The sequence below is a fragment of the Falco cherrug genome, chromosome 8 (genome assembly GCF_023634085.1).
Source record: "Falco cherrug isolate bFalChe1 chromosome 8, bFalChe1.pri, whole genome shotgun sequence".
NCBI lineage: Eukaryota > Metazoa > Chordata > Aves > Falconiformes > Falconidae > Falco > Falco cherrug.
Window position 1 is genome coordinate 25,331,661 of NC_073704.1, and position 20,906 is coordinate 25,352,566.

The 20,906-nt window shown below is 50.7% G+C and overlaps 1 protein-coding gene across 2 annotated transcripts in view; it reads right to left on the reverse strand.

The window, feature by feature from the left end:
* LOC102050241 (unconventional myosin-X-like) overlaps nucleotides 1-17,676 on the reverse strand; it is a 93,690-nt gene extending 76,014 nt beyond the window's left edge. The window contains exons 1-2 of one of the 2 annotated variants that reach the window (XM_055718175.1): nucleotides 17,553-17,676; nucleotides 3,520-3,618 (exon numbers count right to left, since the gene is read on the reverse strand). In XM_055718175.1, the coding sequence (XP_055574150.1) occupies nucleotides 3,520-3,618; nucleotides 17,553-17,573 (120 nt within the window). In that variant the 5' untranslated portion in view covers nucleotides 17,574-17,676. Of the gene's footprint in view, nucleotides 1-3,519; nucleotides 3,619-8,300; nucleotides 8,589-17,552 lie in introns of those variants that run through there. The other variant, XM_027810596.2, reaches the window with a different exon arrangement.
* Between the last annotated feature and the right edge of the window lie 3,230 nt (nucleotides 17,677-20,906).

Genomic DNA, 20,906 nt, shown 5'->3' on the forward strand with positions numbered 1-20,906 from the left:
CATTGTCAGCACTTGTGACCATTTGGGCCAGAAGAGAAACCTTAAGAAAACATCTAGGGAAAAAGCTGAGTGGACAAGTGTCCCAAAAGATACCAGGCAGTTGGCAGCACCTGTGCCAAGAAGCTGCCATGCATGAAAAATACTGGTATGATGGGTCAGAGCTTGTTTTAATTCCATCTGTAGGCAACACTGAAGAAAATGGGACACTGAAGAGCAACAGGGGCCCTAAATACACAAGTAAATTATAAGTAAGGATTACAGCAGCACCTCTTAAACATGTCTTGAGCCACCTGATTGGGGTTAATTCAGTCATCCCTCTCTAAAAAAAAAATCCGGTCCAAGATTCTCAAGGAGTTAAGCAGATGGTCTGGCAGGACTGCCAGGGGTAGATTAGGAGCATTGGTTCTGGTACCCTCTGGACACCACACAGGTGAAATATACTCCCTGGAGGAGCCCTCTGATGCCCCACTGACACCCTAGCTGAGGCCAAGACGTCATCTGTCCACTCCTGAGGCTGGGGAGGTTCACCAAATACCTTTGCTCATCACTGAACCTGTAGCAGCCCACCCTTCCTCAGGCAGAGGCTGGTGTCTCCAGCCCCACTGAGAGTTGGGATATGGAGTCTCTGTGCCTCTGGAAGGCACTTGTGGCTTGTGGGAGAGGTTTCAGGCCTTTCCTGGCACTGAGAGAGAGTTGACTTTTAATCTGTCCTCTGCCCCCCATGGTAGAGGCAACTTTCCAGTCACTGTATCATCAACAGGCTGCAGGGATCACCCATGGTCCTGGAGACAGACGTGGTGGGGGTTTTTGTTCCCAAGATTGTATCAAAGGGGCTTTCCGTGAGGACCTCTGAGGTTTGAGACACAAACATGACCCAGACATGATGACACTCCACCCTTAGAGCTTGCAAGGTGCTGCACTGATCCAGGCCAGCCAGGCCCTTTCCCACCTCCAGCCACCCCAGTAAAAGGGCTCTTGTTAGCCCAGCTCACTTCTGGACCTCTCCAGCAATCTTCCAGGAGAGCAGTTCGGAAGAACATCCTCCCCATCAAGGTAAACCAGGCTGGCTTCAGCAGCTTGCACTACTGAGCTGAAGATGATGGCTATTTTGCCTGAAGCAAGTCTCAGCAGAGCTGCTTCTGGAATATCCCTTTTTCAACAAGTAAATACTTAAACAGAAAGTTATATGTGTTAATAAGCAGATCTTTATTGTTTGGGAAGAAAAAACATCAGCTGTCAGTCTAACTACAAACAAGCCATCAAATACCACACAGGCACCTCACAACACAGTCAAAGATTTCCACTTTCCCCCAGGATAAACTGATTTTGTCTCAGATTTAGTCCATGGTCAGAGCAAAATAACCAGGACTTTCTCTAAGCCCCTGCAATGGTCAGAAACAAAGCAAAGCATGGCCAGTAGACAGCCAAAATGAGGATTGCCATCCCTGTTCACCAGGCTGAGTAAGGCAGAAATTATTCCTTTTCAACCTCAAATCTATCCATTAGCACAACCCTGAGCATGTGAGCAAAGCTCTCACCCAGCATCTAAGTTATCCATAAAGTATTCAGCTGGTCTGCCTGGACAATGGTTTCTAATCTTGTTGTGTAAGTGCTGGCTCCACCTTTCCTCCCAGGAAGTCACTTTTCCAATGGATTGCTTGCTTGAGGTGTTTTTAAGGAAGTGAAAACAAACAGCAAAAGCTCTGAAGCATGACTGCACTTCTCACCTCACCGAGATGCAGGGATGATGGGTCACAGCAAACAGGACACTAGATTCAGGGATCCTTAAAATCATAGGGACCAACTGGCCCATCCAACCCAAAGTAAAGTGAAGATGTTTTCATCTGAGTTTTCACCTGGGGTAGGACAGCCAGTCCCTCCTACAGTTATGAAGCAACAAAGGCAGCAGGCAAGAGAAGCACATAGGACAGCTGTTGTGCAGGGCACTGAATAAACTCAACCCCTTAACAATCACCATGTGCTTTTTCTACACAAGCCATAAAGCACACGCTCCTTCAGCCTATTGGTTTCTTCTTTAATGGAGGAAAAAAAACCAACTCCAGCTTTTTTTAGACCTGTGACTCTACCCAGCATTATCCTGTGCACTTTTTCTAGCATAGACACAGGCTGGCAGTGGGTGCACCCACTCAGCTGGCATCAGAAATCAGTGGGATTTCTGATGTCCTTTCAGAGGTGCCAGGTGGGTTTGGAGGGTTTTCCAAGGCCACAGAAGCATATCAGAAGAAACAGGAGCAAGCCTGGGAGAGTGACAGAAGTACTCATAATTTGTTGACCCTCCACAGGCTGCTGCAATACCTGTGATGAATTCCCTTGTGAGCTCTTAACATGAGTTAGTGACTATCCAGCACTCCCAAAACAATGCAACTCCTCCAGAAAGGGTTTGAGAGATTGGAGTGACCAGATGGAAAACTTATGTGTCTGCTGGGTGAGTTTCTGACTAAGAAAAAAATTAGGCTCTTTAAAAAGTAATGATCATTTGAAATCTAGCCCTTTCAAAGCAAGACTAAAAAATATGACAGTTCTAGCAATGGCTCTCCACAAGCCGAAGCCCTAAATCCCCTTTCCCCCTGCGCCCTCCTTTGTTTGCCAGGTAAGAGGCTGTAAAACCCTGTCCAATTTTCTGTAAGAAAGAAGCTGCCTGTAGAGCACTGTTCACCAAAACAGCTGAGCAGATCTAATTGCTCACTGTTGGAGGGCACCAGTCCTGCCCATTTCCCCATCCTCCTCCCAGCCCAGGCACCAGTTTGACTCACCAAGAACCTCAGTGAAGGCAGTGAATAGTGTTCCCAGGGTTAACAAGCTCAGCTGACTCACTGAGGACTTGGATGATCCCCAGAGGTCCCTTCCTACCAATATTACTCCATGAGCACTGCAGCAGGCCTGCCAGGGAACCACAAGGAGCACAGGGCTGGAAACGAGGGAGGAAAGAAGCTTGCTCCTATGACTGGCAGAAAGCTCTGCTCTCAGAGGGGCTCCGCTGCCTTGTCGAGCTGTCCTGCGCACAGCTCCTGCACTGATGCTGCCGGCTGACATGGAAGCGGGGAGCTCACTGCCACGTACCCCTGGCCCAGAGGGCTGATGGCGAAGGCTGCTGAAGCACATGGTAGGGAGCACAACAGCCCTTACACAGCAACACAGCTTGCAAGAAGCACATTCTGGCAGAAAGGGCTGCTGAGCTGGTGGAGCTGCCTCCTTCCTAGGAGCATTTTACCAGTATAATGGTTTTGCTAGGCTGTTAATGCAACTCCTTCAAAGACAGCACAAGAAAAAACAAGTGAAGTGAAGTGGGCAAACAAATTAACAGAAGAAAGAGAACAATCTTCTCTTTTTAACCTTTGTTAGACCTTTGGCACGGTCTGCAACAGAGCCCTGTCACTTTTCAGACAGAATTGTAGCGTTTCAGTTGATACATTTCCTTTTAACATGAAGGTCATGCAAGAAAAAGAAGTCCATCTTGCAACTCTGCATAGGCTACAGCGTCATGCAAACTTCACTTACCGTGCCGTAATCTGAAGTGAAGAGCACATTTCCATCCGCACACGAGCTGACAGTGCATGGCTGCAGCTGGTCCTGCTCCCGCAGCCATACCCTGGCACCCTGCAAAAAAACAGAAGACCTCCCATCAGAAAGAACTGAAGCCTGCAAGATCTGCACACAGGGTGCAAACACCCAGGGAAAGCTGGAGGAAGCTGCGGGATTCAGGGGGTACTTCCAAGCTACAGCTGCTTCAAATTTTTAAGCAAGTCCTACTTACATTTTCAGAGAAACTGGGTTTGATTATTTTTTTTTTTACTTTTTAACATAACATGAGAGGAAGAAAAAGCAGTTTTAATCAGCCTCATACAGAAACTAGCGTAAGGAAACATCAATTTTTATAGAAAGAGTCATGGAAAGATACAAACACACAGAACAGTGGGTCAATTGTCTAAATATTTTCAAACTTGGAATAGCCGGTCATTAAAAGTCATGCTATAATAATAATAATAATAGAAAATGTAAATAAAGCATGTTTACAATTTCTTACACCCACACACCACTGTACATCAAACAGCTAAGTAGACTTCACAGAGCTTTGTTTGCCTCTTGCAAGAATTTCCTTCAGCAAATGACATGACTTGAGTGTTTCTCTGATGTATATAGGATGGCCCTGATCACATAGATAGTTTCACACACACTACAGCTTAGTTGCTCATTGTCTCTCAAGACAATCCTGAGCACAAAACCAGATTTCTGGTAACATATATACAGAGATCTGCAGCAGATCTCATTGCTTGCCTACCAAAGAAGTGCAGGGAAAATCAGTTTGCTGGATTGGCCTCTTCTGCCCTGTCTGACCGTGGGACCGGGTACAAGGGAAAGAACAGGAGCATGAAGGCGAATCAGGGAGAGCATGACCCACAATTACACAGAATTTGGCATAACATCACATCACATTTCAGTTATTGCAAACTAATCTGTTCCATGTCTCCCTATAGAAACCTCATAAACTCTGCTTTGATACGTATTGAGAAAAAAGCCAAAGTGCTGAACTGTTGAGTAATGTTAAGGCCATCCTGTTTTTCATTGATTCATAGACCTACATTCTTCCTAATTTGTTTTCTGCCCTGAAGTTATTGATTATAAAAGCCCTTCCTATCCTCTTAAACTCATCAGCACCATTAGCTCTTTGCTTCTAGACCTATTATGTTTGAAGTGAGACAATAGTATTTCTATATTACATTATACAAAATGTGGAACGCTAATTCTATTTTTAATGATTTATTTTAGTTTAGGTGGGGTTTTTTCAACTACTTTAAACACTTTAGTACCCTGGATTTTCCTTATTGTAGAAGATAAGTCTATTGGCCAGCCTCCAGTCCTCCCAATAAAGGAACTGGGTTTAATGACATTAAAAAAGACCTACATAATTCTAGCTTTGCTGCTGTGTTCTTCTCTAGAATTTCCACAACAGGCAGATTAATTTCCCCTCAGAAAGTGAATGAAAGGCACCAGTGCATCTGATCAGCACCTAAACCAAGGATGGTGCGCAAAGATCACTCTCATGGACAGTAAGCAACAGCAATCGAAAGAAATTGTTTTTTATTTTACAAATTCAAGTTTCAAGATCCCAGAGAGCTGGTAAGCAATGCACTGAATACAGATTTTGAGGAACTATATAAAGGTCTTAATCTCATCCTCTTACATTTTCTGAAACTCTTTATGCTTGAGACAAAGTGTCCTGAGGCATCTGGGCAAGACATTGCTGTTGAGAAATCATCCATTTCCCAAATCACATTCTGACTATTCTGCATAAACATACGAACAGCAACACACATTAGTAGAAGATCTTTATGCTATTTTCACCAAAGGCTCCTACTACCATCACGGTATAGATCAAAGAGTCAGAAAACAGCAAAGCTGCGTCTGGAATTCCCAACAGTGGTATGAAAGAAAAGGTTTTCCAATATGCTTATGAACACTCATTCCCAAGAGTGCATTTCAGTGCTTTCAGACACCAGCAACCCAGAAGCACAAAGCTGAGAGCCTGCAGGCAAGCACAGTTTAATCAGGAGCCAGCACTCCCCTGCACCCCGATGCCATGGCACGCACACACGCACACCAGCATTAGGAGTGTGCCGTGCTTGCAGAACCATGCGTGGTCTGTCCCTGCAGACCAGGGGGGCTGAGTTACGTACACTTTCCTCTCCCTGAGCTCGGAAATTAGTTTGGAGATAGCAGCAGTTGATAACCTGACACACAAGAGACACTCCATGAGCATGAACACTGTTACATACAAGGTACAATTTAGAGGGAAAAAAAGTGGGGAGAGGGACAAGGAGAACCCTCTGGTGTCTTCAACACCTAGAAATTATCAGAAAGCCCAGAATGACCTAGACCCCGTTCCCAGCAGAAGTCCACGTACAAAAGTAGTAACAAATTCTCCCAAAAGGAGACCCAGTTCTTTTGTACAATATTGCACCATTTCCTACAGACTTACGGCAGATCCTTCTGTGTGCTGCTAAGGAGTAGAAGGCAACACAATGAAATTCCCAGGCACTGTGGCATTTCAGCTGCCCAGAACTTACTTCAGTTTACTTTGGTGTTGTAGCTGTTTTTACAACAGCAATTGCCTCTGCCCAGTAGAATAACTGCACCCATTTATGTTGTTTCCAGAAGGAACATCATGCTGAGACAGCCAGAATAGGAACCACAGAGCAAATAATTATTGTAACTTCTGCCCAGCATAGCCCCCATTTCCTGAAAGGCCAAGTTTGTTTAGTGCATCTCTTTCCATCAGCTCTTTTTTCCAAACAAGAAATCCCCCAAGGACCCTAGACTAAATACAGAAACAGATGGTTACACCAAGGAGACTGCCCTCACATCACTCCCCTCTCCCCCAATACCACACATTTCATTGATCAGGTGAAAGGATTAAATTGAGCAGAAAATTTCCAAGAACTGCCAGGCAGCAAGGCAGAACTTCCACGGGAGAAGCACGGGCAGCAAAGCAGAGCAGCGACCTGCCAGCTCTGGGGGCTCCCAGCTCCCACAGACACCAGGAAACCTCAGCTCTCCCAGCACAAGAGTAAAAACCCTTCAGTTTTCAAACTGACATACAGGAGATCTCACCCACATGCAGAGACAAACAACAAAATGAAGCGACAAGCAACGACCGATTTAAAGAGAACACCTTATAAGACAGCTAAGGAACAGCGAAGTGATGATTTTGTGTAACTGCTTTCCATGGAATAAAGCTGGCTGAACACTGACGATACAGGTAACTTATATAATGATAATAGCTCATCCCCTCCCAATTCTTTTAACTAGGAGTTCATTAGGGGGATTGTGTTGTTTTTAAGTGGAGCAACAACAGCAAATACTGTAAGAAAGAATAATGTAGCAATGTACCACAGTTCCTGTAGCACGCATAGGTCACTCTGATGTTAAACAAACTCTCAGAGACCAGCATCTTCATTCCTATGGCCTCAGTGACAATCTGCCCAGGAACTGGCCTTGCCGCAAAGCGCATAGCAAAGCACAATCCTGAAAAGTGATCCCATAACATGGGGTTATAATTTAGAAAATAAAGTTGCTTGCATACCAAGAGTGGTGTTTCACCAGTACTGCCTCACCCTCTCACACCATGATGTCTTCCATCGCGGACAGCAAACTCCAAGATATCATTTTTCTCTGTTCACATAAACACCTGGCACTTTGGGATCCTAGACTTGAAAATAAATAACACTTCCTGGTATCCATGCTATCAAGAAATCAATTGAAGCCACAGAGTTCTTTGGCCTTCTGTGCCTTTTTTAGAGTGACTGATACCAGAAGTTCCCTCTTGCATTCGCCTGCCTGTATCTGCCTCTCAGCAGATGCAGTACGCTGTGCTGGCAGGGAAAGGATGAGGGACACCTTGCACACTGTACCCTAGGGAAGGGGCACAGAAGCAGACAAGCAGCACACAACCCTTACTGCAGAAGCAAAACACCCACGCACTAAGCAGAGCATATAGCCACCAGCAGGTGCACCCTCCTCATGGGCTACCCAGCTACTGAAGGCCAAGCAAGCTCCAGAGGACTAGGCATAGAACTCTGCACCTGCAGGTGCCTTTGCCCCTCCGGAGCCTCCCAGCCCAGCAGGGGACACATTCAAGGATTGATGTGAGCAAGCCACTGCTCTGCAACCGTACCGCACTTGAGAAACAAGTCATCATCTCCTGTTCTCCAATCTGCATAGTCTGGACTACCCTCGAATCTTCACATTCCCCCAGGATGTCCTCTCTCTTCTGGAAACTCCCTTCTTCCCACATACAAGCAAGAATGAACTGCCCCAGCTGCACAGAATTTGAGGGGACAGTTAGCACTGCCTCCCTCTGACAGCACTCACACACCCCGCACCTGCGGAACTCCCAGGAACAGCATGCTCAGCAGGGGCACTAACCAGGATGGGCACATCAGTTTTCCAGGAGTTATTCAGAAAGGAAAAGTGCTTTCAGTTGGAAGACACCTTTCAGTGTATGAAAGATGCACACAATTGTCCAGTATTTCCACTACCAGATGTTTTTGTAAAGTTTTCTTTAGAATGAACATGGTGCTCAGCCTCCAGATCTAGCTGCAAACACAACATGACAAGAGGCTCTTGCCTTGGTTTGGGTAACTACCCCCAGTCACTGCTGCAGCCATTCTGCAAGGGGCAGGGCTGTCTCAAAAATGTATACCCCTGCACTGTGTGTCCAAGCACAAGATCTCTGTGGGTGCTGTAAGTTTTTCAGCTATAAGTATTGTGTATATACATACCTTTGTCCTCCTGGCATACCATGGCTGTTCAGTGGGTATTAGCCTTCCAAGCCTTGTGTTTTTCCTGACAATGGATCCATACGCTCCTAGGCTTGGAAGCAGCATTGCACTGGCAGCTCCTTTCCCAGCCTCAACAGGCTTTGTGGTTGCAAACCACACAGCAGAGACTGGGCTAGAAAGGCCCTTGCAATCCAGACAAAGCCGGGATCAGATTTCAGCAAATGCACTTTTCAACAGATTGATCTAGATGATCATGAATAAGTGATAGGACAGATAAAGAGACTTAGCTAATGGATACAGGATTGGTGGGGAGGGGAAGTCCCTGACACCCTAGACCCATATGGGAAGGAATGCAACCTTGCTGTTTTTCTGATGTCAGCCTGAAATGAAGTCATCCAGCCAGTCCCTGGGTTACAGCTGATCAGCAAAACCTGGACCAGCTGCTGGAAGGGAGGGGGCAGCTCAGGAGGCCACAGGTAAGACAGACAGAATCAACAACAGCTGAGCTGGCAGCACCCAACCTGGAGCAGCTAGGGAGAGGAACAATACCTGCAACAGCAGCAGCAGGGATAACAGAAACAGAAGTCTACTTCTCATTAGGCACAAGGTGACACACTGCAGAGCAAAAACAGACTAGTTTGCACCTGGGGAGGTCACATAGCTCCCACATGCTAGCCCACTGAGCCTAGGCAGCTTCTGCAAGCCAGCACAGCTCATGGCACTGAATGCAAAGCTGCAGCTGTGGGTCCTGCTGCTCCAGAGCTGCAGCCCAGGCTGAGCCCATGACTCAGACTAGTCCTGCCAATTAGCAGCCCCATTCCTTACTAATTAAGGAGCAAAGCCATCAGTCTGCCAGCAGCTCTGCAGAATAGCAGTATCAGGAAAAGGCTTGTGCGTTTTAAATCATTTAAAAGCAGTTTGTCACTTCTGGTCACTGATGTATATGCACTGCTTCCCACCCCTCTTTCACCTCCCCCTCCCATCTGTTCTGTTCCTCTCTCCTCCCCCAGTTTGGCTGCTGTACAGCTTCTCTTCTCCCCACTCTCCTGCACATCTCCCAACTTCAGATATCCCCCAGGAAATGCCTGGTCCTTGAAAGTAATTATTGATCTTCTCAAAGGAGCAACCACCCACTACAGCAACCACAGAAGCTCCTTGCCAATAGAGTGGAGGGAGTGAACCCCCAACTTTCTGCACGCTTCAAGGCTGCCCTTTGCCTTGAGGACAAGGTGCACAGAGGGGAAGCAGGTATGTAGCCTTCCAAACTTCACTGCAAGCTCTCTCCAGGCTCAGTTCAAGATGAGCTGCCACTGCAATTCCACCGCAGGCAGTAGCGTCACTGTCCTCAGGTGAAGCAACAGTTCTACAGAGTTCGCAAGCACCTAGGAACTTCTCACCAGCCTCAAAAATGCATACTAAATTTAGTTCTGTTCATAAATGCCAGCACCACTTTCATGCATTCTCTACAAGCTCTTCCCCACCTAAAACCTGAATTAAAACAAGTCGTTCCCTAGAGCACATTACTCACATGGGTATCTACAGATGTGTATTTCCTGCCTCTGAATATCACAGACACATCACAGCAACACTGGCTTTCCCACACCTTCTCAGTAGCCCTGAAAAGGAGGCAATATGGCATGTGCAAAAGCCCAGCCTGGCTCTAGCAAAACTTCCCCTGACCAGCTAATGGCTCCAAACTGAGCAAGTGAAGAGCTGAGCTTAGCTTAGCCTGCCCTGCCCTCAACTTGGATATTGCTGTGGGTCTCCTCTCCCTCTTGCCACCAAATAAACAGTGAGGCAGCTTCCTTACAGCTCCATCCGTCTCTCAAATTTGGCCAGTGGCTCAGGGCTGAAGCTGGGCTGATGGACAGCTGAATGGCATTCAAGGTCCACAGAGAGCTCAAGGCCTCAGGAAGCCACAGGGATACAGCAGTCCATCACAGAGACACGAGCTTCAGCATCATGCCTCTGAGCAGTCACAATGCAATGTGTTTTGTAAAAACCTCCGATAGGAGCCCTGAAACATTGTTTCTTCTGCAATGTTTATTATGCATAATTTAGGAATAATTTTCTTGCAGTCAGAGGTGGAGGAACAGAGGAATTCAACCCACCTTCTCTGTCTCCATCCATTATTTTCTGCTCTTTTGCCATGTCTTCACCTATTTGTCATTTCACTAATAAAGTAATCTCAGTTTTTTAAAACTCTTCGCAAGAAACATTTTCCTGATGTTTGATCGTCCTCAGTGTCTTTCTCTCAAACAGCACCCAGAAAGCAACCGGAGTGCCTCTGAGCTGGGATGCACTGCCAGCCGATCTGAAATAAGAGTGGAAGTGGGAAAACAGCACACATGAGTAAGAAGTTGGGAGATAGTAAAGACAGTAGAGTCTATGTTTCACTATTTTCTAAAATCATCGGGGACAAAGACATGTGCTAGTAGCGGCATCCAACTACTAGATAGGGATGTCAGCACTATGAATAACGATGGAGACATGCAGAAGTTTTTAATAAACATCCCTGGAAAGCACCCCTCTTGCATCACACTGAGATGCTGAAGTGCTTTCCCGTATATTAGTAAATGGAAAGGACGTAAAACATTTTGAAAATCAACAGGTCCAAGAGTTCCCAGAGATCTGTCCAGTAAAGTTTCTTACCAGCTGATACTAATTTTTTATAAGCCTGGTAATGCTGAGGAAAATCCAAGAGACTGGAAAGGTCAGAGCCTAAATGGGGGCAATAGCAGGATTATCCCAAGTAACCATGGGTTGCTTAGTCTGAGAACTCCAGGGAAAACACAGTGGTTTTGCCCTCAGCTTTTTCAGCTGAAGGATACTCTAGCTTTTATCGTTGTCCAGTGCCAGTCAACACGTAGAAAGAAGTCTAGTCAAAAAGACTTCCTCCTTCTTTGCACCCAAGCATAAGAGATAAGTAGGACAGCAACAGACTCTCATGGCATTGCTCATGAAGAACACAGTATTCTGAAAAAAGTGAGCCCTTGAAGAGCAAACAGCAGCAAAGGGATCCCAAAACAGTTGTTATGAATGGGGAAAATCATGACTAATTGCATGAGTTTCTATCAAAACTTTGCAGAGACAGGGTCAGTGCTGTTTGGTATCCTCATCAAGGGCCTAAAGTCAAAAGTAGTGCTGAGAGTACTAGCAGATGCCAACATCTGGTAGATCAGTAAGCACCCACAAGGATGAGACCATCAGAGCTGTGTGGATTCCACAGCCGCTTGTTTGAAACAAAATGGGATTAAAATACAGCCAAACTGAAAGGTCAGCTTCAGGAGAGAAGGAATGCAAGGAGCACTTCAAATAGAGGAATGACTTCTGGAAAGTCACAGACCCAAAGAGGATTGAGAGTTGCCGAACAGAAACTCCCAGGACATTTGGTTGCAACAAGAGCTGATATGCGTGTCTGGGATGTATAAACAGGAGTAAGGAAGTTTACTACTTACTTATGCTTTGAGATGTGAGAAAGAAGCCTTCAGAAGAAAATCTAAAAAATCCAAGTCATTTTTGCTATTCAGAAAGATCCCTTGTAATGCAAAAGTACTTGTGGAAATGTTAAAGTCGTTATGTAGATTTGCCAGAGCTAGGGCTGCCCTATCTAGCCCAGACACTGATAGCGGAGGAGACCACAGCAGCATGTGGCCCAGCATGAGCTACAAACCTCACCTCCCTCCCTGCATACTCATCTGACTACACCCTGCCGAGAGGACAGGGCTGCCGGCAGTACTGAGACCACTGCTCTGCTACCTGCTGTCTCACCTTTGCCAGCAGCCCAGTGCTGGAGTAAAATTTGTTGCAGACAGAGAAGTTATTTGGGACGCAAAAACTCTCATGAAGCAGAAGAAAAGTAGGACCCAAAAATTAATGGAACTGCCAGACACTTAAGAAATTAAGCAGGATTTATTTTAAAACAAGGTTGTGTAACCACTTGAAGAAACTGCAAAAGCAGGGAATCCTCCAGAAATAAGAAGCTTTTCCAGAAAGTGTGATTCAGCCAGATCTTAATCATTGGCTCAAGACGCAGGTAACAGGAATAAACAGGACTAATACACAGACCTGGCCCTAACCCTAATTCCCACCTTCTCATCACATATGCTGATCACTGTAGCTACAAGAGGCCCCACCACTGGTTCGGTTGCTACAATAATTATTGCATTTTTAATGACAGGAGCCAAGAGTCCCCCAAACGCTGTGCCAAGCGGTGCATGGCAGACAGGCCCTCCGTAGTTTTTTTCCCTGGGACTTGGCTCTACAGAGCTACTGAACAGTGTGCAATCTCAGATGGAAATGAGGAGATAGAACTGCAGAGCTTAGGGTAGCTGGAGGATAACCAGGAAACCCAGACTCACGTAAGTTTCGGTCTTAATGATCACATTTAAATAGCTCGCACATTCTCCTTAAAGTAAAATGGGAAATAGTAAATTGCAAAACATTTGTGATTATTATGAAAAAAAAAAAAAAAGAGGCAAGAAGTGAAGCAAGAGCAGTACAAGGTGGTTCTGGAGGCACTGATGGGCAGCTGCAGGGTGGCCCAGGGAGACGCAGCTTCCCTTCACGTGGGGGCTCCCACCCAGCGCCTGCACCAGCCCACCCTCTGTCGCTGATAGGATCTGACAAGGCTGCAGCTCACGCAGCCTGGCTCCAGATGAATGCCCTAAGGAGGGAGGTAACAGGACTCCCTCTCTTCTGCCAGACACTTCTTCATGCCACCTTTGTCACAAGAGCTTTCTTCCCCACAATTTCTGCTCCAGAACACAGCAGCCAGGCCCTTTTGCCCTACATCTGCCTCCTTATCACTCTGAACAGCTTTGAGGAGATGCAGCCAGGATGGAGGGAACATCCATGCTGTGCTAGCCCCACAGATATCTTCAAGGACAGTGGTATTTCTCTTTAGCTGAACTATGCAGACTAATTAAACAGAGAGGGTTTGTTCTGTTTGGTATTGACTCAGAAAGCATTACATATGCAGCATGCATGTAATAGTCAGCATTTCTCTGTCTCTTCCCAGTGTCTCCGGATCCTCTTTTCTAAGAGGTTACAATATTCTCAATAAACTAGGAGGTCATCAGGGAAAGTTGGCAAAGCACATGTTCCTCAGGGGAGGAGAAGGGCCTGGTGGGCATACGCCTTCACGGAGCAGTCTCACTGCTGAAGAAGATGATGTTCTATCTACCGTTTCTTTCCAAGACGGCATTTTCCTAAACCAGTAGTTGTTAACACATGGCCACTCAGCTCACTGTTATCTGGAAAGACAGCACATCACTCATGGTCAGCGTCACCCAAGTTAGCTGAACCATTTCCCTCATCTCAGACAAGAGTCTCTGGAAGGATTCTCCAGGACATCCGGCCACACTTTTCTCTCACAGGAACTCCACCTTCTCCCAGCTGCAGGAAGTGTGAGAGGGCAAACCAAGCTATTGAAGAAACCTAATCCAGCATGCCATGTATTAGCCCTCCCCACCCAGCACAAGCTGGCCTCCCTGGGGACACTGAATGATGTAGCCAGGCAGCTTCAATAGAGACCTCAAAGCTGGTGAGGATTGCATGTGCAACCAAAAATCAGACTAGTCCTGTACCTGCCGCACCCATGAATGAGACAGGCTCCACGCTGCAAAGATGCATTCGCAGGCAAGTCCCTTCAGTTCTTCTCCTTACCCATGTACTCTGCAAATGTTTACACACATGATTTCCACCAGGACTAAGGAGCCATCGGATGCCTGGAGGACAGCCTGTATAGTTGAACATCACATGACCAGCCAATGGCCACACTCTCCAGACTAGCTGATGGCTTTGTGGAGCAGTCAGACACTTCCAGTTGCATCAAGTAGTCAGCACACCCACACAGCAGCCAGGGCAAAGCTGCCAGAGCAAAAGAGACCTCGCAGAGCTGCTTGCTCCCCACCTCATTTTGGGGCCAAGAAAGCAGCTCAGATGCATGCATAGTGGCAACTCGGGTAGCCCTTGTACTCTTTTACGGACTTTACTCTGAGGCTCCCTCCTGGTCTGCATGCATCCCTGGGGGAAGTGGCTCCTCTCCCCAACCCCAACTTCATAGTAGATGTCCCAGGCCACAAAGAAGAGAAGGGCTGCATCCGAGGGAGGATGGGGGACAGTAAGTGAAGACCAGGCCAGCTGTACAGAGGACAGCTCAGACCAGCACAGCTGTGCAGGACATGAGCACATGATCCCCCCTGCCTTTCTCTCCCCATCTCAGAAAGCTTAAGAACTGGGGCGGGTTATTTTACAACACAGATGAAAAAGCATTGCAGTTCACCAAAACAGCAATGAGGAAAACTGTTTAATACTTAAAATGCCAGCATTTCTGGGCCAGTGGCACATGAGCAGAAGGAGAAGGGTGTCTGTGGCTCCACTAGATGATGCTCAGTGCAGACTGACCATGGGGCTGTGCCAGCTGGTCACTTCAACTGGAGAGCAGAGGGATGGGATGGGATGGGAGAAGTGTCTCCTTTAACCCTGGCCACAACATTTCTGCTCCTCAGGGGGAATTGGAGAGCGAGTCACATCCTCTGTGTCACCCCACATCCTGCCCACACTCCAGACACGCAGGGAAGCCATCATCCGTCACTGCGCCACAGCCCTGGCCTCCGGGGCCCCTCCTCCCTGTCTGGGCACAGGACTCACTGCAGCAGCCAAGAAAGGAGACGGTGGAGCTCACACACCTCGGCTCCCTCTGCTCATACCCAGCTGGAGCAAAAGCGTCATTCGTCGCATCTCTGAGCCATGCTGCACACCAGACCTCAGATGGCAGAGGCACACATCTTTGTGCTGTGCCACTTGCTGAGGATGAAGGCTTTCTAATCTGGCTGACTTGGGATGCCGCAGGGGAAGGGTGGCAGCAGCAGCACACACCCTGCCAGCTTGCTGTCCCTGGGGTCAGCAGTCAGAGGAGGGCATGGCATATAGGAGGCCCTTCAGCAGCGTCAATCTGGCACAACCTGCCAAAACTATTCCACCCCTTTGGCAGAGCCAGGACAATAAGTAGGTTGAACCCATCACTAAACCACCTATCGTAGATAAACTTCAAAGACTAGGAACTCCTTTGGTCTCAGGCATGCCGAGGGAGGAACCAGCGAAGCTGGGAAGCCCCATGACATCCCCACCTAACCTCAGACACTGACCACATTGCTGAGCATGGCATCTAAATGCTGCAAGCACAGCATGGCAGCCTGCTAAGGCAAGACCAACAACACACCAGGGTTTAAGCTATTCATTGTAAGGGATTACATGCATCCCCAGGGAGAAGCTTGGCTTCTGCTGCAGCAGAAAGAGGTGGAGCAACTCCCTTCTGCTCAAGGGTTGCCCTCCCACCAAGAACCCCCCATGGAGAATGAGGAAGAGTGGCGGGGGTGCAGCAAATGCCAAACATTCCCGCTCTGGGGAAGCCAGTTCCCTCTCTCCCACCCCCACTGCCTTTCCTGCAAAGCAAAGCTTGGTGCTTTCCCACACATGCTCACGCCAGCTCTCCAGCCTTGGACACCTTGCTTCACCAGGGTTTAAGCCCACATGATCAAAAAGAGAGATAAGCCTCTGTAACAGAGATGTGAGAGCCTCTGGCTTCACGACTGCCCCTCAGCCCTTCCCTGGAAATCCCTGTTTCTCCAGATACTGGCAGAATCACGCCTGGACAAGTGGAGTTGGACAATGCAGGCTGTCCTCTGCTGGGTGCTACTTGCTGAGACACGCACCTCTGGGCATCCCCTCTCCAGCCTCCCAGTCCCATCAGGTGCCTCAGGCTCTTTGGTGGCTACTCCTGTTGCAAGAAGCCAGGAGGTTCCTCATGATAGAGAGGATGGGCACAAATGCTCTGGTGAAATGGCCCTTTGGGAAACCCTGGCTTCCATCCGATTAGACACGAGGCGGCCCAGGCTTCCAGGAGCAGCAGGTTAATCAGTTAATGGCTGAAAGGATCCCTAGCGATGTGCTGCGCATGCCACAGGGCAGCCCCAGCCGAACAGTCCCCAGGGCAGCCACTCCTTCCTCTGGGGCCAGATCTAGGAAAGCATCTGTTCTGATAAAGAAAGTGCTTCACCAGGGAGGGGACAGACCTGAGCCCATCAGCTGCTCCAGCCCACAGACGCTGGGCTGCTCCCAGGAGGCTGCCAGTTCCCCCCGCCGCACTCAGGACCAGGACATGGCAACGGCCAGGCACTGGGACACCAACGCAGGGTCCAAGTGCAGTGGATAGCTGATGCCCCTGGCCCCAAACAGGAGGCTTTCAGGGCTCAGCCGCAGACCTCAGGATGGCCCTGTCACCTCACGGTGCCTGCCGTGCCCACTGCCCATGTCATGGGTACCCGCTGCTGCCCATGAGGCCAGCGAGGGCCGCCCCAGCCTTGCACCCCATTGCCCCTCACAAGCAAAGGCAGCATCAGGCTGGGCTGGAAACCCGTGCATGCTCAGACAAGGAAAGAGGCAGAGAGAATATTGGGGGGGTCTGGGGTGTGCACAGCACCGGGCCACGTGCATTAAGGCTGCACATCACTCCCCCCGCACCCCCTGAGCAGCACAATGCCCGACCCGGCTGTTGCAAACACCCAAGGGCAGGGCGCGGGAGCTGAGCCCGCGGCTCACGGCAGCCTGGCCCCGAAGGAGCCCGCTGCCCGCCGGCGAGGAGGTGACCGGGCAGAGCACCGGGAGGCAGGGGGCTGAGGCGGACGCTGCCTCCCGCTGCACGTTCCTCACCGGCTCGGCCGTGGCCCGGTGCCACGTGCGGAGAGGCGAGCTGCGACACGCACACACAGGCAGGGGCTGGCTCCGGACCCTTCAGTCGCTCCAGGGGATCAAAGCAGCCGGCGAGCCGTCTCTGGGCAGCCATGACTATCCTGCGACAAATCCTCTCCTCCCGCGAGCAGCCCTCAGCCTGGCTCGCTGGAACCGCGCTCCGCTCGGGCTCTGCCCCCGCAGCCCCGCCAGGCTCCCGGTGCCGCGCTGGGTGCTCCCGGGAGCGCTGGGGCACGACCCGCCGCCCCTCGGCGCCCAGCAAAGCGCAGCCGGGGCTGCCCGGGCGAGGGGCAGCGGGGCCGCGGCGAGCCCCGCGGGGAGCGTGGCGTCCCACGGCTCCAGGGGCGCAGCCGGCCCGGGGCAGCGCCCGGCGGCCCCCAGCCCGGGCACGGCGCTCCGATGCTCGTCCCGCCCCGGCACCCGGCCCCGCCGGCCGCCGCCCGCCCGCGCCCCCAGCCCCGGGCCGGGCCGAGCAGCCCCGCCGCCGCCGCTGCCCACCTGGCAGAGGGAGGCGTCCATCGGCGCTCTCGCCGCGCAGGGAGCGCTGCCGGCCGGCTCTCAGCGCCGCATCGCCGCGGCCGGGCAGGCACGGCTCGCCGGCCCCGCGCCGCGCTGGCTCCGCCTCGCCGGCCGCGGGCAGCGGGGAGCGGCCGGGCCGCCCCGCTCCGCCCCGCTCCGCCCCGCTCCGGGGCGCGGGCAGCGCGGCCGCTGCGGCTGCGGCTGCGGCTTCGGCTGCGGCTGCGGCTGCGGCTGCGGCGGGGCCGGCCGGCCTGGTGCCTGCCGGAGCGTGCGGGAGCAGCGGAGCGGGTGGCGCTGGCTGCGGCGGCGCCAGCATCTCGGGAGGGAGATGCCGAGAAGGGCCTGGGGTGCGGGAGGGGCCGGCTGAGCCCGAGCGGCCGGTGCCACCCGCGGACGGGCAGCGGGGAAGGGGCGCCAGCTCTGTGCACAGCCGGAGCAGCCGAGGGCCGGCTTCGGCAGGACAACCGATGTCATCTGGAACAGCAAACATTCTGGGTTTGGGTCCCTTCGGCAGGTCATCGTAGCACGACACAGTGAGAGGGACCATTAACGGGGATCTTGGTAGAGCTGCATAGTTACGTCTCCGAGATCTGGCGCAGAGCAAGGGGCTGGGTGAAGTCTGTCAAAGAAGTGTGGCCAGATCATAGCTGGGTACCTGCACTGTGACGGTGTTTCTTGCAGTAAGAAATTATTTATTTATTCTGAAAGAAAGGATATTTAGTGGGTGTGGGGAGAGGGGCACCACAAGTTTTTGGTTTTGGTTATTTTTGTCAGTAATGTGCTTTTTAAACTGTTTAAAACATAGGGAGGGTTCTGAGGGAGATGGCAGCGTCTTGTCCAACCTCTGCCACAAGACAGTCACACCTCGGTCACTGTCTAACCTGTGATGACCACCCCCACCAGCCTCTTCCACCTTCACTATCTGGCTAAGGTTTCCCAATACAGCAGTTGCTGTCAGTTCGTCTTCCATTTTGATACCAGGTCACTGGGAGCTACCCTGGGCATGACTCTCCAGCCTCTTCTGTACTTGTACTGGATTAGCTTAATCTATACCACTTTCCCTGTCTTATGAAAACATCAGCAAGACAGCGCCAGAAGCCTGACTACAGTCCTTATCTCACATCTAATACTTCTATCCGCAAGGCCAATTACCCTGTTAGTGAAGGGGATTAGATCAACTCAACAGTGTCCTTGACAGTGCTCTCTGCAGCCACACATTTGTCATCAGGCTGCTTCTGCCATGGCCAGCCTTGTCCCCACAGGAGGACGGTTGCTCTCCTGCTATTGCTGCTTCTGCAAACCATTTTGGCTGTTCACCTTCTCTCTTCTAGGTGGTGACCAGCAGGCTGTGGAGTTCCTCACAGCCATGGGAAAGTTGAGAAGCACACCACTCCTTTACTTCTGCCTGCCTGCCAATCATCTCCACTGGCAGGCATCTCCAGCACCCCATGTCCCCTCTCAGACTTCTCCAGTGGATAAGCTTTGTCAGAGGTTCCTGTCATCCAGGGCTGGGTTGCCCATCAAGGCATGACCCTCACAGCCGGATGTCAAGGGAGGTCTGGCAATGGAGTGGCAAACCTATTCCCAGCAAACACACCAGGCAACCCAAATGCACTCATAAACTCAGCACCTTACCCTTGTTTCCCAGGCCAGAGTCCTTGTGAGCTCCCCTTCCCTTTCCTGTTCATCAGCTCCCAGAGGGTGCTGCAAGGTTGTGTTTCCACACACACCATGGAAAACATTTCTAAGCCCCTAACTTTGCAGTTTTCAGCACAGTGACAGTGGTGCAGCACACGTATTACTGGGCTGTGAGGGAGCAGTTGCTGTTCCAGTCTGACAGACCTCTCTGCAGCTCTGAGGCAGGGGGCTAACAGGGCCTGGAAAGCCCAGGGTAAGGAACTAAAGTTTCAAAAGACAAGGTTTTTAATATTAACACTACTGTCCAGTGACGCCTTCTAAGAGGGAAGAAGAAGGTGGCTCAAGCCAGTCTTCAGAACAAAGTAGCTTTCCAAACTATCCAGGCAATAAACATGGGACTCCTCAAACAGAGCAGCAGTGACTGATGCTGTAAGCCCTGTGCTCTATCAGCCTAGTAGGAAAGGTGGCAAGAAACTTGATAAGAAGCTTATGCCAGGTATTTTCTCCTTTCTGCCATGGGATTAAGTCGCTAGACCTACATTCATACAGCCCAGCTGGAAACAGCGATGTCTCTGAACTCTTTCTAAGTGCTGCTGGCTGGAAATGGGTGGCTACAAACATCTGCTTCTTCACAGAGCTTTGATAAGTAGGTGAATGCTGACTCACCATCGCTAGCTGCTCGGACACTGCCATCACGACATGTCTGGCACCTCACCTCTGCCAGCCCCGGCAGCTCCAGGGCTGACTGCCACATTAGCAACATGATGAACGCGAAGCAGTCAGCAAGGGCTTGCAGGGGCCTCACCATGCAGGAAGAGCCTGGGACCCCTCTCCAGCCCATCAGTCCCGTTGCCCACCTCGAGGCTGCCTGCTGCCCTGGGACTGGCACAGTCACTGCCCATGTGTTCGTTAGCAATGCCAGCAACCCGGCAAGCTCCCAGCCCTCCTGTCAGCCCAACTGCAGATGGCACAGGAGCCAGGGTGCCACGGCTGTTCTCTGCTTGATGGCGGAGAGCTGGGCTCTGGCAGAGGAGAGCCGGGGTGGGCGGATGCCAGGGGGTCTGGGCGATGTGCTGTACTTGCATCCGCGAAAGGAGCAGCCCCCGGTACTGCAGGCAGCAGGGCCCCGCACCCAGTCCTGGCGGCAGCAGACAGTGAGTCAGCTTCCTGCTGGGCTTTCCACACCAAGCGAAGGTCGGCGGAGGACTGGCAGGAACAAGCCGAGGCAGGAATTCCTCCTGGACAGCAGACAATATCCTAATTTCCTCCTCTGCCACGGGTCTGGCACACGGCTGGGAGGCGGGCAGGCCAGCATGTTCCCACTGCAGGCAGAGAACATCTGCCAGGCTTGCTCTCCCATCGCCTGCAAAGGAATGAGCTGTGACACCTCTGCTACAGGTGCCACCTCCCCAATGGCTCCTCAGAGCTGCGCTCATAGGGTGGGGAACTCATCTCCTCTGCCATCATCCCTGGGATGATCTCACTCAGAAGATCCAGCAGCATGATACCTTGGACCCAGCGGGAGGCACAGAGAGGCACAGATGCCGGAGGAGGGCACCTGTGCTCTGCCGTGCATTGCCACCATTGCAGCCCCCACCACCAGGCCCTGCTGCTTTGCCAGGGCCACCAAATCCCACCTTGCCCACAGCACAGGGCAGCCATAAGAGGGTTCTCCAAAAGGGGAGAATTACTGGG